The 14,970-nt window shown below is 42.1% G+C and overlaps 1 protein-coding gene across 1 annotated transcript; it reads right to left on the bottom strand.

Moving 5' to 3' along the window:
• Positions 1 to 12,740: 12,740 nt before the first annotated feature.
• bhlhe23 (basic helix-loop-helix family, member e23) lies at positions 12,741 to 14,253 on the bottom strand. Its single transcript, XM_061902285.1, has one exon. The coding sequence runs from the start codon at positions 13,957 to 13,959 to the stop codon at positions 13,273 to 13,275; it is 687 nt and encodes a 228-aa protein (XP_061758269.1). The 5' UTR covers positions 13,960 to 14,253; the 3' UTR covers positions 12,741 to 13,272.
• Positions 14,254 to 14,970: the final 717 nt, after the last annotated feature.

Below are 14,970 nucleotides of genomic sequence, written 5' to 3'. Positions count from 1 at the left end.
TTATGCAAACCCACCTCACCGGTAGTTTGTAGTGCTTCCATAGCGAGTCTACTGACAGATATAAGTTAGAAATTTATGCTACTTTATTTTAGAAATGGCAACAGCGGAGAATGAATGCCCCATAACAAGAAGATAGAGAAAAAGAAGAAACTTATCGACTACACAGACTACAACAACGGACTCGCGCAAATTTTCAGGACTTATGCGTATCCCAAATACAAATCAGTAGGTACCAGAAGGTAAAAAAAAATTGGATAAATAATGTTTGCTAATAGGTGCCATTTTGTTGTCCTTATACACACACACCATAGTAACACTCGTGTGTTGAAGTACAGCACGTCTGACTACGGTAGCCATAATGCTCTGACAATCCATCAAGCGGTGGTAGCTTTCCAAAGTCGGACTAAAACATTTTGAAAGATTTTTGAGCACCGTGTGTAACGTTCTATATTCTCAATGGAATATTTAAAGTTTTGGTGTTGTTTACTGGCGTCATCTTGCAGTCTACACGTATCTCCTTTGTGTGACTGCCATCTACCGGAGACACTTATCATTACACCGTGTACCAAATAAAAGAGCTTTGAGGTCGGTAAGCACAACCAGAAGTATTCCGTACATTAGGCGCACCGGGTTATAAGGCGCACTGTTGATTTTTGAGAAAATGAAAGGGTTTTAAGTGCGCCTTGTAGTCCAAAATATATAGTACTCTCTTAAGGGTCTTTCTTTGTGGGTGTGTTCATTTATATGGCTAATGAGTCGTACGTTTTAATTCTAACAAAAACAGACAAGCACTTCCTCTACGTCCGTGAATAGGTGTATACTTAAGTGCAGGGTCATCGGAGCAAATATGCTGAAATCCTCCAATAAACTCCCTCCCCATGTCAAATCCTCTTAAAGCAGAATATATTACATATCTGCCAAACAAAGAAAAGTCAATCAGAACAATCACCCCTGCCCTGACAGTTTGTATCATCCCATTGATGTGATTAAAAGGAAAATGGAGCAGGCATCAGAAATCTCATGTTCACCTTTTAAGGACGATCATAAGTCAATGTATGTGTATTGGTGTGTGCGTCCCTGTGTGTGTGTGTGTGTGTGTGTGTTTATGGGATTGCATGTATCCTGTGTAATTCCCCAGCTTTGATCACTGGACAAGGTTTTTGTTGTTTGCAATATTAATAAAAGAAAGATTATGACTGATGGGATTAGTCCATTTAAGCATTTTCATTCACTAAAGGTAATACCATACATTTCTTGATTCCTTTATTTATGGCTAGGAAACCAGCGATAAATGTCCACCTCTCCAAAAACAAATACAACAATAAAGCATTAAATGCACATATGTAGATTGTTATCGCTGATGTACTTTCATTCGTTGTATTAATTTTCTGTAAAAATGCTGTGAAGCCCATATTTTTGTTTTCATTTTGGGATATTATTTAAATGTGTGTGAGTGTGTGTACAAGGGTGACTCCTGAGTGGTCTTAGAGTAAGAGACATGCTTCACATTACCGTTGCTCCAATTCACTTCCTGGGATAATCCTTAACACAACAGAGGGAACGGCAGGTGACCTGAACCAACAGGGATACAGTATGGGGCTCCATTAACAAACACTCACACAGCCATCCTTTCCTAAATAATATCAACATGACCCTCTCCTCACCCGACACTCTCTTCTAGTGTCTGAGCGCCACTCTTGCGTCACTTAGTGCAACATTGTCACCCTGCTGGTCGAACTGACACACTGACATTCATGCGCAGCTTCAAAGTTATCTCCTCCATTAACTACAGTGCCTAATTAAACCTGCGAACAAGGAACACGTCCTCACAAACACAGTCCGACCTCTGATGACCTTCACGGGAACAGGAAACGGACGTGCAGCTCTCTCTTGTCCGTCCTTTATATTGGTTAACCTTGACATACACAAGTAATAGTCAGTAGGGAACTGGGTTTATAAAACCCATGCATGTATAATTAACTAATTGACAACAAACCTACTAAAGCAAGGAGGAGGATTTCCGCTTCTAAATAGATAGTACTTTATTTATTCCGTCAAGAATATTCATCATAGCAAAACACAAAAACAGCAGGTGCCATGCGGCGACAAACAAGAGGTGTTTTTCTGTCCTAGGGTTCAAAACAATTGGAGAACAATAACTGCACCCGGGGATCATATTCTGCGTTGTTATCCTCTTATATGCGTTCTATGAACAGGGAATAACAAGGTAGTGGAGCCACGGCTTATCTGGAGCTCCCCTCTATTAACCACTGTGGCGTTACCATTAGCTGCCAGAAGCTAACTCTCTCATGTTGTCAAACCCAAATGAGGGCCACAAAAAAGCTTCAAACATCTTTGTTTATTCCATTAATGCTTGTGTATCAGACTAGAACTCTGAACAGCTGCATCGTTCAATCATAAAAATGTGCTTATACACCATGTCCTCAAGAAACACCCAGATAAAAAAAACACACAAATCCATTTCCATATTAGAATGAAAATGTTCAAATATTTCAGAGGAATTATCCCTCCCCCCCAAACAGAATGAAAGCCCTCTTAATCCTTGAAAGGTTGATATTACCTGATAGGATGTTGTACCCTGGGAATGCTTTCAACAAGACATGACACAAATAATGCAAGCAGGTCATTGTTGTTGAGATTACATTGAGCATGTTTCTCTCCCAATTTATCTATTCCCCTCTCCCCAAGTTGTACCTCCTTTGCATTTCAGCCTCTCCACCGGTCTTTGCAGGATAGTTGCCTGGAATTTTGAACCATTTGAACATCTTTCATATATCAGGGATTTCTAAATATTGGGAACCACTCTGCTAATCCTGAGGTCGGGGTGGAGCGTGGTACGTGGTTGGGGGCATGGTTAATAGTCAAATATTTTATATATATATATATATATATATATATATATATATGTATATATATATATATATATATATATATATATATATAGTCGAACCACGGATTCAGGAGGAACAGTGTGGTTTTCGTCCTGGTCGTGGAACTGTGGACCAGCTCTATACTCTCGGCAGGGTTCTTGGGGGTGCATGGGAGTTTGCCCAACCAGTCTACATGTGCTTTGTGGACTTGGAGAAGGGATTCGACCGTGTCCCTTGGGAAGTCCTGTGGGGAGTGCTCAGAGAGTATGGGGTACCGGACTGTCTTATTGTGGCAGTCCGCTCCCTGTACAATCAGTGTCAAAGCTTGGTCCGCATTGCTGGCAGTAAGTCGGACACGTTTCCAGTGAGGGTTGGTCCCCGCCAAGGCTCTCCTTAAGGAGCCAGATGAGGTGGTTAGGGCATCTGGTCAGGATGCCACCCGAACGCCTCTCTAGGGAGGTGTTTAGGGCACGTCCAGCTGGTAGGAGGCCACGGGGAAGACCCAGGACACGTTGGGAAGACTTGGGATCCCCCGGGAAGAGCTAGACGAAGTGGCTGGAGAGAGGGAAGTCTGGGCTTCCCTGCTTAGGCTGCTGCCCCCGTGACCCGACCTCGGATAAGCGGAAGATGATGGATGGATGGATGGATAGATGGATGGATGGATGGATGGATGGATATTAAATATATATATATATATATATATATATATTATATATACATATATAGTATATATATAATACTTGACTTTCAGTGAATTCTAGCTATATATATATATATATATATATATATATATATATATATATATATATATATATATATATATATATATGTATATATATATATAAAAGAAATACTTGAATTTCAGTGTTAATTTATTTACACATATACACACACAAAACACTCATCCAGTCATTACTCAGTTAAGGGTTGAAATGTCCATCTTTGTTCAATTCTCTGTCACTATTTTTCTAACCATAGCTAGACTCTCTGGCAGAGAAGAAGTCTAGCAAAACTCCTAGCCATAATGGACAACACCTTCCACGCACTACACTCGGACCTTACGGAGAGAATGAGCACATTCAGTGGAAGGCTCATACTCCCAAAATGTAACACGGCATACTCCCAAAATGTAACACGGAACGACATAGGAGGTCCTTCATACTGACAGCCATCAGACTGTATAATGCATATGTTCCTTGACTGCACTTAAGTGTAGAATATATGTAGAATATATTTATATTATTCATACATTATATATTATATATATAATATATTATTTATTATTATCATTGTTTATTGTGAGCAAACTGTGGTGCTGAATTAAATACATTTCATTCTATTCGACATTCTGTTCTATTCTATGTACAGTAGATGGCAGTATTGTCCTGTTTAAGAGTGTCACAAGTTCACAACATTGGAGCTTACGGCAGACAAACTGCTTTACGGTAGACGAAAATGTGACTGCTGTTGTTGTGTGTTATTACCGGGCTGGGAGGACTTTAATGAAACTGCCCAACAATAAACCCACATAAAAAACCAAGAACTCACACTCGATCATTCTACAGTTATAACGTCATTGGGTAGACACGCTCTTTATACTGTGGGAAAGCGGACGTGAAAACAGACTGTCGACACGTCACTCAGGTCCGCTTGGAGCTGGAGGGGGAGTGGCCTCCAGCTCCGCCTGAATTTCGGGAGATTTTCAAGAGAAAATTTGTCCCGGGAGGTTTTCGTGAGAGGCGCTGAATTTTAGGAGTCTCCCGGAAAATCCGGGATGGTTGGCAAATATGTCTGACTGAGACCCAGCTTTCTGAAGCTGGGTCTCAAAACACTACATTACACCCCACAATTATTTGGTAGTCCTCAGATTTCATGATGCCATTCACACAGTCAAGGCATCCGGTACCAGAAGCAGCAAAGCAACCCGAAAACATCATAGAACCTCCACCATGTTTTACTGTAAGGATAGTGTTCTTTTCTTTGAAGGCCTCATTTTGTTTTCTGTAAACAGTGTTATGATGTGCTTTACCAAAAAGCTCCACTTTAGTCTCATCTGTCCACAGGATGTTCTCCCAGATTTTGGCTTCCTCAGGTAGGTTTTTGCAAACTCCAGTCTTGCTTTTTTATGTCTATGTGTGAGCAACAGGGTCCTTCTGGGTCTCCTACTATAGCGTCCCTTTTCATTGAGATGGTGACGGATAGTAAGAGCTGACACTGTTGTATGTCTGCAGGTAAGTATATATGTACTATAAAACAGGCACATTTATAACAACATTTCATATTTACGTATTTTGCTTATTTTAAGCATATGCAGCGCTTTTTGTATCATTCTCGCCAGTTCCAGGTCTTAAATGGGGGTCAAAGTTTCCCAACTCGTCGGATTATATTATCAGCCATCTACTTTCCATGTGAGACACATGATTTATGATCTACAATAAATTTACAGGAAGCAGAGAAGCGAGGAAACAGCAGACCACTCGATGATGTAAACATAGGGACAAACGAGAGAGATTATGTCGCCGCCATGAGCTGTTTGCTTATACTAACAATATCACTAATACAAGATGTCAAGAAATGTAAATGGACTATTGCTGGTGCTTTTTGAATGGTTATTGCATTTTATGGGCAGAATAGTGGAGCTTCCATTCCAATGTGAGCAGACCTTACGTTTACATTTACGTTTATTTGATATTTTGAATGCTTTTTTTTTTAAATCCATCCATTGTCATGTCTTTCATAATGACTGTGAACGATAGGCAACATTTTAAAAAAAAGTTCAGTTCCCCTAAAATATAAATACCCATGGGGTCTGACAGGTGGCAAACTGTCACCATTTTGTTGATTAAGTGGGAAACTCAGAGTAATCTATAAAATCCGCTACACCTCCCTGATACCGAAGTACATGTCAAACTACTTCCTTAACGTAAATCACCGCCATAACCACAACACCAGGGGGAGCTCCACAAACCACGTTAAACCGAAGTACATGTCAAACTACTTCCTTAACGTAAATCACCGCCATAACCACAACACCAGGGGGAGCTCCACAAACCACGTTAAACCCAGATTCCGATCTAACAAAGGTCTTAACTCAATCTCTTTCTATACCACATCAATGTCGAATGCACTCCCAACAGGTGTAAAAGTAAGTGCATCTCTATATTCCTTCAAAAACGCTCTAAAACAACACCTCCAGGCAACTTCAACACTTTACTAATACCCTCCTCCATTCACATCCCATCTCCCCGGATTACAAACAACCTATGTAAATAATCAAATGTACTTCTAATGTATATACTTGTTCTTATGCTATCTGAACTCACTATGTTCTCTGCTGGCTGTACATATCCTACTAAGTCAGATCTATACTGTTTCAATGTCCACATTTCTCTGTTGATGCAATTGTTGATGACTGAAGTACTGATATCAACCAAAGCTCCTCATCCCATCCCCCGGATTGTAAATAATGTAAATAATACAATGTACATACTATGATGATTAACCTGTGTGATGACTGTATTATGCTGATAGTATATATTTGTACCATGAATTGATTAACGTGGACCAAGACTTAAACAAGTTGAAAAACTTATTGGGGTGTTACCATTTAGTGGTCAATTGTACGGAATATGTACTGAACTGTGCAATCTACTAATAAACGTATTAATCAATCAATCAATCAATCAAAATGACCATGACATGTTCTTAATTGTATTTTATAGCACAGCATTGAGTTATATGACCCAGTCCAAACAACCCCTTCTAGTCAAAATGCAGAAAAATAATTCAACCAACACACAAAGTCAATACACATGGTTCTCAAATAACACAACCTGCTCACTGAACTTTGTGGATATTATTTAAACAAAAATGTCCCATCACCATAAAAAATTGGAAATTACACCCATTTAAATCTATTGCAAGGCATAATGGGAAAAATGCATGACATTCTCTCCACACTTATTAATGTGTGACTTTTAGCTGCTTGATATTTCTGATTGATTATAGAGTTTTAAAGAGGTTGTCACATAAATAACCAAGGTAGCAGTTCAACTTTCACATATTCACATATACTTATTAGTCAATTATAATAATTCTTAATTATATATCCATTATATTATTATGATGTGTAAACACACACACACACACACACACACACACACACACACACACATACACACACACACACACACACACACACACACACAGATTAGGAGACGAACACATGTCACCAGTTCATGTTTGCATGATAAATGCTTATGAAATATTTGTTATTGGTTTCAATCTCAACTCCAGCTTATTTTGTGAAGTGTACATGTGCTCCCTGGGCTTGTAAGTGTTTGTCTGACAACATGTTTGTTAGGTTGACTGAACACTAACACTAGCTGTTGTGTGTCAGACTGACACAATGATGTCTATCAATCTGTAGGCTTCGCTGTGATGCAGAACAAAATAATATATAAAGAAATCATGTAGAGCAGGGGTGTCAAACTCAAATACAGCGTGGGCCAAAATTTTAAACTGAGAAAAGCCGCGGGCCAAGGTTGAACAAATTAACCTTTTAACAGGGACCCAAACACGTTTTGCATTGAATATTGAATGAGCAAGGCTTGTATAACTTTATAGTGACATGCAAAATCGATTTTCAAATATTGTAGCATCCCGGAAGAGTTAGTGCTGCAAGGGGTTCTGGTAATTTGTTCTGTTGTGTTTATGTTGGGTTACGGTGCGGATGTTCTCCCTAAATGTTGTTGTCATTCTTGTTTGGTGTGGGTTCACAGTGTGACGCATATTTGTAACAGTGTTAAAGTTGTTTATTTGGCCACCCTCAGTGTGACCTGTATAACGGTTGACCAAGAATGCCTTGCATTCACTTGTTTGTGTGTAAAGTCCGTATTTAGTATGTGACTGGGCCGACACAATATTTGTATGGAGAAAAAGCGGACGGGACGACAGGTTGTAGAGGACGTTGAATGCAGTGCCTTTAAGGCACTTCCCCAATTATGTTGTTTGGGTAAAAATCGAGAGAAATTCAGGAGAATGGTTGCCCCGGGTGATTTTCGACAAGGGCACTGAAACTCAGGAGTCTCATGGGAAAATCGGGAGGGTTGGTAAGTATGAGTATTAGCGGTGAATGCAGTGTTATAATACCGGCGGGCCAGCTCTAATGTTAATTTGATATTGCCTCAAGGGCCAAATTAAATTACATGGTGGGCCAAATTTGGCCCGCGGGCCAGAGTTTGACACCCATGATGTAGAGCAAGGATCGCTTACCACCTGTAAGAGACCCTTTCTCTAAATGCATGTGAGCTACATTTATGGTATCTAATTCAGATTGGCAGCATTGTGTTCTGATCCACTCAAAACAAGCATACAATGCCAGTGATACAATGAAAGGATTTTATATATCTGGACCCTTTACAATGAAAAGTCAATATCATATTTTGTACCAGACTGAACACTGACCTGCTTGGTGCAACCAATGTTTAAAGCATTTAAGACAGTAGGACGACAGAAAAATAGAGAAGTGATAGCAATACCAACACAACACTGCTTTGCAACAAAGCCAGATTAGCATAACAAGGCAAAATAAAAGGATGACAAATAACGGGTCTGCATGTCATAGCGTAAAGTATTGCAACAGTTGGCATGAGGTAATTGGTCCTAGAGAGGAAAATCCTAAGAACTGAGCCTCTGGGCACTTCAAGCCCCTCAACTCCGGCTCTTCTCTGCTCTCTACATATTGAACAGTAGAGTCGGGGGGCTAAGAAGATTATCACAATGGGATGAAGAGGCAGTAAGAGCTTTGTAACCTCCGTGTTGTGGGTGAGTTCCTCATGGCGCGGAGTGAAAGTTGCTCGCAAGCCCTTAAACTGCTTGACCTTTAAATCTGTGCTGTTGAACTCTGGCAAAAGAAAATGCAAAACAAATACTGCACAGATCAGAGTGCTCTGTAGCATCCTGTATGAGCGCGTTACAATCATTTGGCGTGTACGTGTGTGTGTGGCCGAGTGGGTGCGTGTGTGTTACGACCGAATCAGTGCAATGACAGGAAGAGTTATTTGGACCGTAATGAACCCGCTTAATGAAATCTGTGCCCTTGAAAGTTCTTCATCAATTTTAGCTCCTGAGCTCACTTTGCTCATGGTCCGCCATTCCTGGCTGTCAGATAGCCCACGTGCTCGCCACAATATTAATTAAACACAGCGTTTCCTGAAGTACTTAAGTGAAGCGATCTCCTTGATAATGAACAGGTTTAAAGGAGTCACATCCCACCAAAATTACTTTTTAAACTGGCCTTATTAAGGAGAGAATGAGGCCCAAATCAGCCAACAAGCTCCTCATTAAAAGCCACTGATCCTTGTCCATGCGCATGTTCCGAAGCTTTTAATTAGACTTGTCGGCGACAGGAACTGCTATTAATCTTGTCTTCTCATTCACATGTGTGGAAAGAGAGGGCATGGGGGGACGTGGGGGTGTTCACGGCACGTTGCAGCCTGGTCCTCCACAATCACATAACATTGATCAAATCAAGTGACATACTTTCAGTTCATTGAATATATTGGCCTTACTTCATTGCAAGGCAGTCTACCTTAAGACACACTTAAGACACAACCAGGATGAAGCGTCTTCATTATCAGTGTGTACGTGTGTGAGTGTGTGTTTAGAAGCATCTCTGCCTGTCACACTGCCTCCACATGGAGGATTATGGATGGCCAATTACATCGCTTTTGTCATTAATTAATGAGGATAACGAGCTCCCCCTGCTCACCACAAAATCAGGGTGCTACTCAGCTGGTACTAAACAGGAAGACGGGTGCTTGGTCGCTCTATGCGTGTGTGTAAATGTGTGTGTGTGTGTGACAGAGAATGAGACATGGAGCAGTACAGTGTCTACAAATGGATGAGCATGGAGATGAGACTTGACCTCAGGGCTGTGCATGTACATTCGTCCAGCCAGTTTAGGTGTTTGTGTGTGTGTGTGTTTGCTCACCACCAGCCCAGTATCTGTGGGGCCATTACAGAGATTAGGCCTCGCTACAGTAACGCATGCCCCCGTTTGTCAGCTCCAATTCTCTGTCAAGACTACAAGCTAAATGGGGAAGAGTGATGGTGATAGAAAAAGTGGGTTGGTTGCGGGGGACAAAACACACTAGGCACGTATGAGAAAGTGCTCAACAAAGTGTCAGGGAGGTTCTCTTGGGATAGATCTCATAAGAAAGGATCACAACCTCACTCAGCAATAATAAACCACCGGTGCACAGTTCCACTAAGCCCACTTTAGCCCCTGCAACACCGTCTGGGTCCACCACACATCGTGTCATGTGCCCTGTGGCGTAAGGCAAAACGCTCCGCGTGGCCTCATGAACACAAACACGACGCACACGTGCAAGCCAACACCCCCTCCTCACCCTCTCAGAAGTCTGATTAGCGAGTGAAGGACCTCGACCTGTTTCACTGCACTCACAGCAATGTCGCCCCGAATCACATGGCTCCTCAAAACCAACTGACTCACCCGCTCAATGTTTCCGACAACGCAGGACTGGAGGAACGGCGGACTGTGACGTCACAGAAGAAGTTGGGGGGTTTTTCAACGATGGGTGATATTGGTACTGGAATATTTTTTTATAGTATCACCAATAGGCACCAGAACCTCACCTACACAGGTCACTTGTGCACCTGCACACATCCTCATTAGGCTGTACTACAATTTAATAAAAACAAACCAATGTTTAAAAAAATCCCCTTTGGTCCTCCATAGTAAGTATAATCACAGCTGAAGCATGCTCATTTTCCTTGGAGGCCCATGGTTGTTGGTATAGTAGTGTGTGTGTGTGTGTGTGTGTGTTTGAGACGAAGTGCTACAATGTGCATCAGACACATAGGGTCGCACATAGAGAGAACTTAATTAGAGAAAACAGCCCTGTCAGAAGCATTAGGCAGAGGTACACACTTAAGGGCATATGGTTTTAGTACCATAGCATCGGGTTGGAGAAAAGCACAAAAACATACCTCAAAGCTAGAAGCCATGCTAATGAAATCACTCTCTTTCGATCCCACTGAGAACAAACACAAATGTTTGCAGACATCACACAGTCTGTCCGGACTGCAGCACCATGCCGGGCTGGCGCCAGAAGGCTAGCAGTTCGCTGACTGGGCTGGTCTGCATGAAAGCACTGTCAGACAGTAAATGACATATTAATATAGAATGTGTCCTATTAAATGATTCCATTAGTATTTATTTTGCTGTGGGCATTCAACAAGTGAAAATTGTCCTGTGCTCAGTGGACGTTGGTGCAAAACATGAATGCATTTTTTTTTCCTATCAAATTACAGGCCATCAAGGGGAATTCTAAATTTGTATAGCCATAACTGTGCAAAATTAGCTTAATTTGGGTTTCCAGGTTATGCATTCCAATTTTGTTTTAAATGGATAAATAACTTCAATAACATCCTAATTGCAATTTGCAAATTGCACAAGCACAATTTGTTTTCATGGTGTGCATCCTTTTTGACAGCAAGTTGTCATTACATTTAAACATATTCTTGTATTATTATTACAATATAAATCTAAATATATACAAAATATGAACAATACGATAGAAATCCACTGTCACGTGTAGGATTCAAAACTTTCCAAGCAAGATGGATTGGACACAAAACAATACTAAAGAGTAAGAGTGATTTTCATAAGTGCACATCAGTTTATTGCGTGGCTAAAATGTTTGAGAAGACAAAAAAAAAAAAAATGCACTATATAGTCAAAAGATGATCACTTATATGGGAACAAAGCAGCATTTATATCACCTGGAGGACATTTAGAGCCTCCCTCTCACCTACGACACACACACACACACACACACACACATCCATTCCTGCAACAAAAAAAGCAACCATATCAATTTATGACAATAAGGCAGCACTGCATGGGCCAGGGCATCCTAGTGTGTGTCACATCACATCCCTGATGTGGAGCCACTGACAAGTCACTTGTCATCAGTGGGGGCAATTTAAGATGCCATGCGGGGCTGCTACGCCAGCGCCCCCCGCGACCCCGAAAGGGAATAAGCGGTAGAAAATGGATGGATGGATGCGGGGCTGCTGTTGTGACAAGCAACTAAATTGCAGAAAGAGAGACTCTTAATGTCTGATATGAAAACAGACTTATGCAGTGCAAAAACAACAGACAGTTGGTTTGCAATATTAAAAAAATGAGGATTTAGTCAAATGCACCTTATTCAGTTACATATTTAAGTTTAGATGAAATTATTGAGCCAGTTGGAATTAAATCACATGCATTAAAATACCAACATGTTGGTGTAGAGGATACAGTAAACACTTATTTGTTAAAGGTGTTTTAATAATTGTTATTTTTTTCCAAATTCACTGCATGTAAGAAAACATGGCCTTGCAATGTTCCCCGCCTTAAGTGAAGCAGGCAGACAGGAGCTGAAATCGTGCTAATAGCTGTCCGGGGTGTAAGAGCCCGCCATGGGTGCCTGAGATCAGCCAAATACCTAGAGACAGGTCCTGGGTGGCCCCGGGCGGCTCTTACGCTCTCCCCCCTTCATGCCACCGACCCTCGGCTTGGCAAAGTGGACCCACCAGCAGGGAGGTTCTCTTGCAAGACAGCAAAGCTGCAAATTCATTTTGAGAGTCACTTACCCACCAGGAATAATTTGATGAATTTGTTATTTAAAGGCTTAGTCTCATTTGCCCATACTTTCATGTAAGAAAAAAAAACATTTTTTAGTGTTTAACAGTAGTAAAACAATGATATAGACCATAGGGAAATTGCACAGAACCTGTATTGTAAATAAATGAATCAAAACGAGTCCAATCGTATATATGACTTTTTTTTAATTATAAACACATGTAAACAATTCATGAAATTCATGTTGCAACTCAACCGAAAACACTTTTTTAATTGCACGCCATGAGTGTATTAGCATTGTTTGTAATTTTGTTTCCCACATTTGAACAATACAATCATGTGACATGTGCAAGACCTTGACCAAAATAATACATTATTCTGGAAAACAAAATAGGCAACAAAACATGAAGGGAAATTATTTAGTGTAAATTAAAATTCACTCTATGTGTTGTTGTTGTTGGATGTTGCATGGATAACATCAATTCAAAAATAATAGAACATTTGGACATGGCCTGGTCTCATTTAGGGCTTGACTTTATAAGAAGGCCTAAACAATTTATACCTATGCGGTTTTCGTTACATTACTAGATCAAAATTATGCAAGATTAGACTTTTTGTATTTTTTTCATCCCACAGCATGATTTCAAAATAAGTAGAAGGGAAGAAAGAGCCATGCTGATTCAGAATGGTTGAAAAGTTCAGGGAGAAAAGACACTTTGGGGCAGATCAAGGCTTGTCGTTACAATGTTTGAAGAGAGTGGACGGTGTACCGGAGAAAGTAGAGCACTTGTCGGCACAGTTGGCCAGGGCCGAGCCCGAGAAAGGGTACACGGCGGCGGCCTGGCCGAAAGGCGCCAGGGCGGTGGGGATCGGGGAGGAGAGGCTCTGTCCCTGGTTGAGGTAGGCCACCAGCCGCCGCATCTCCTCCAGAGCCTGAGCCTGCATGAGGATGTAGTTCTTGGCCAGGAGCAGAGTCGCTATTTTTGAGAGTTTTCTCACCGACGGACTGTGGGCGTAAGGGATGACGGCTCTCAGGCCGTCCAGCGCGTCGTTGAGGTCGTGCATCCTCCGCCTCTCCCGGGCGTTGATGCTGAGCCGCAGGGAGCGCTGCTCCTTGGACTTCTTGGCCAGGGGACCCCCGGGCTTGTCGTCCCCGAACGGAGCGCCTCTTTTCCGCGACTCCAGGGAGTCAAAGCCGTCCTCGTCGTCGCTGGTATGCTCCCCGCCGCTCTCGTTGGACTTGGCCGTCTGACCGCTCAGGAAGTCGGCGGCCGGCGTGAGAGGGAAGCGACCCGGGCTTCCCGCACCGTGAGCGGCGCCGAAGCCGAAGGCGGACTGACCGTAGCGCTGCGTCAGGTCGAGGAGCGCGTCGTTGCTGATGGACTTGAGCAGGTTCTCGTCGCTGGCATTCATCTTCTTCTTCAAATACTCTACTTTCCCTTGGCTTTTAGGAACTGGAATGACGCCTGTCCCGCCCGGCCTCGTCCCTTCCCTCTGTGGTGAGTCTTGAAGAAGGAGGCAGTGGAAAGTGAAAGTGAAAGCTACATGTGCACGCCGCTCCTCGCTGCTGTTGCGCGCGTAGCCCACCGCCAACAACAACAACAACACCAACTTGGAATCGAACTTGTCCAAGTGTGCTCGGATGACGGCGTGCGCTCGCTCCCCGCCTCTCTCGCCCTCCCTCGCCTTGGGCAAACTAAGGCTCGCACCCTGCCCTGCGCGCACGTTAGTAGGCGCGCAAACCCGCCGGGATTACGCGCTCGTCCAATCAGGAGAGGCGTTTAATTAAGTGGAGGAGCGAGTCCTGTCCAGGCTTCAGTCACTGGGAGTGATCATTGTAACAAAAAGTGACATGTAGCCCACTTATGGCGTTATATTTGCGTTTTAATTTGGGGGTCGAAGAAGCAGATTTTGAGGACAGATAATATATTTTGCCAGTACAGAAAATAAATGTACCTCAAGCGAAAAATAAAAATGATTCAGTAAATAAAATATATCTTGTGCACAGAAAGCGCATGACTGTTCAGAAAGCAGGAATTATTGAGTGTTGATATGGATACAGCAAACATGCAAACACATTTATTGTGCACAAAATACATTTATTTTTGCTCAAACTATTCTAATTTTGCTTGAGTTTATTTTATTTTGAAAAGATAAAGTGTGTGAATGTGAGTGTGAATGTTGTCTGTCTATCTGTGTTGGTCCTGCGATGATGTGGCGACTTGTCCAGGGTGTACACCGCCTTCCGCCTGATTGTAGCTGAGATAGGCACCAGCGCCCCCCGCCACCCCAAAGGGAATAAGCGGTAGTAAATGGATGGATGGATGTCTGTGCTTGTAAAATATAGTTTACTGTACTCAAAATCAAGACACAAATATAACTGTTTGTTTCAAAATGATTTACTGTACACCATGGAACAGTGTG

The sequence above is a fragment of the Nerophis ophidion genome, linkage group LG06 (assembly GCF_033978795.1).
Source record: "Nerophis ophidion isolate RoL-2023_Sa linkage group LG06, RoL_Noph_v1.0, whole genome shotgun sequence".
NCBI classification, from domain to species: Eukaryota; Metazoa; Chordata; class Actinopteri; order Syngnathiformes; family Syngnathidae; genus Nerophis; species Nerophis ophidion.
This window is presented reverse-complemented; position numbering and strand designations above follow the sequence as displayed.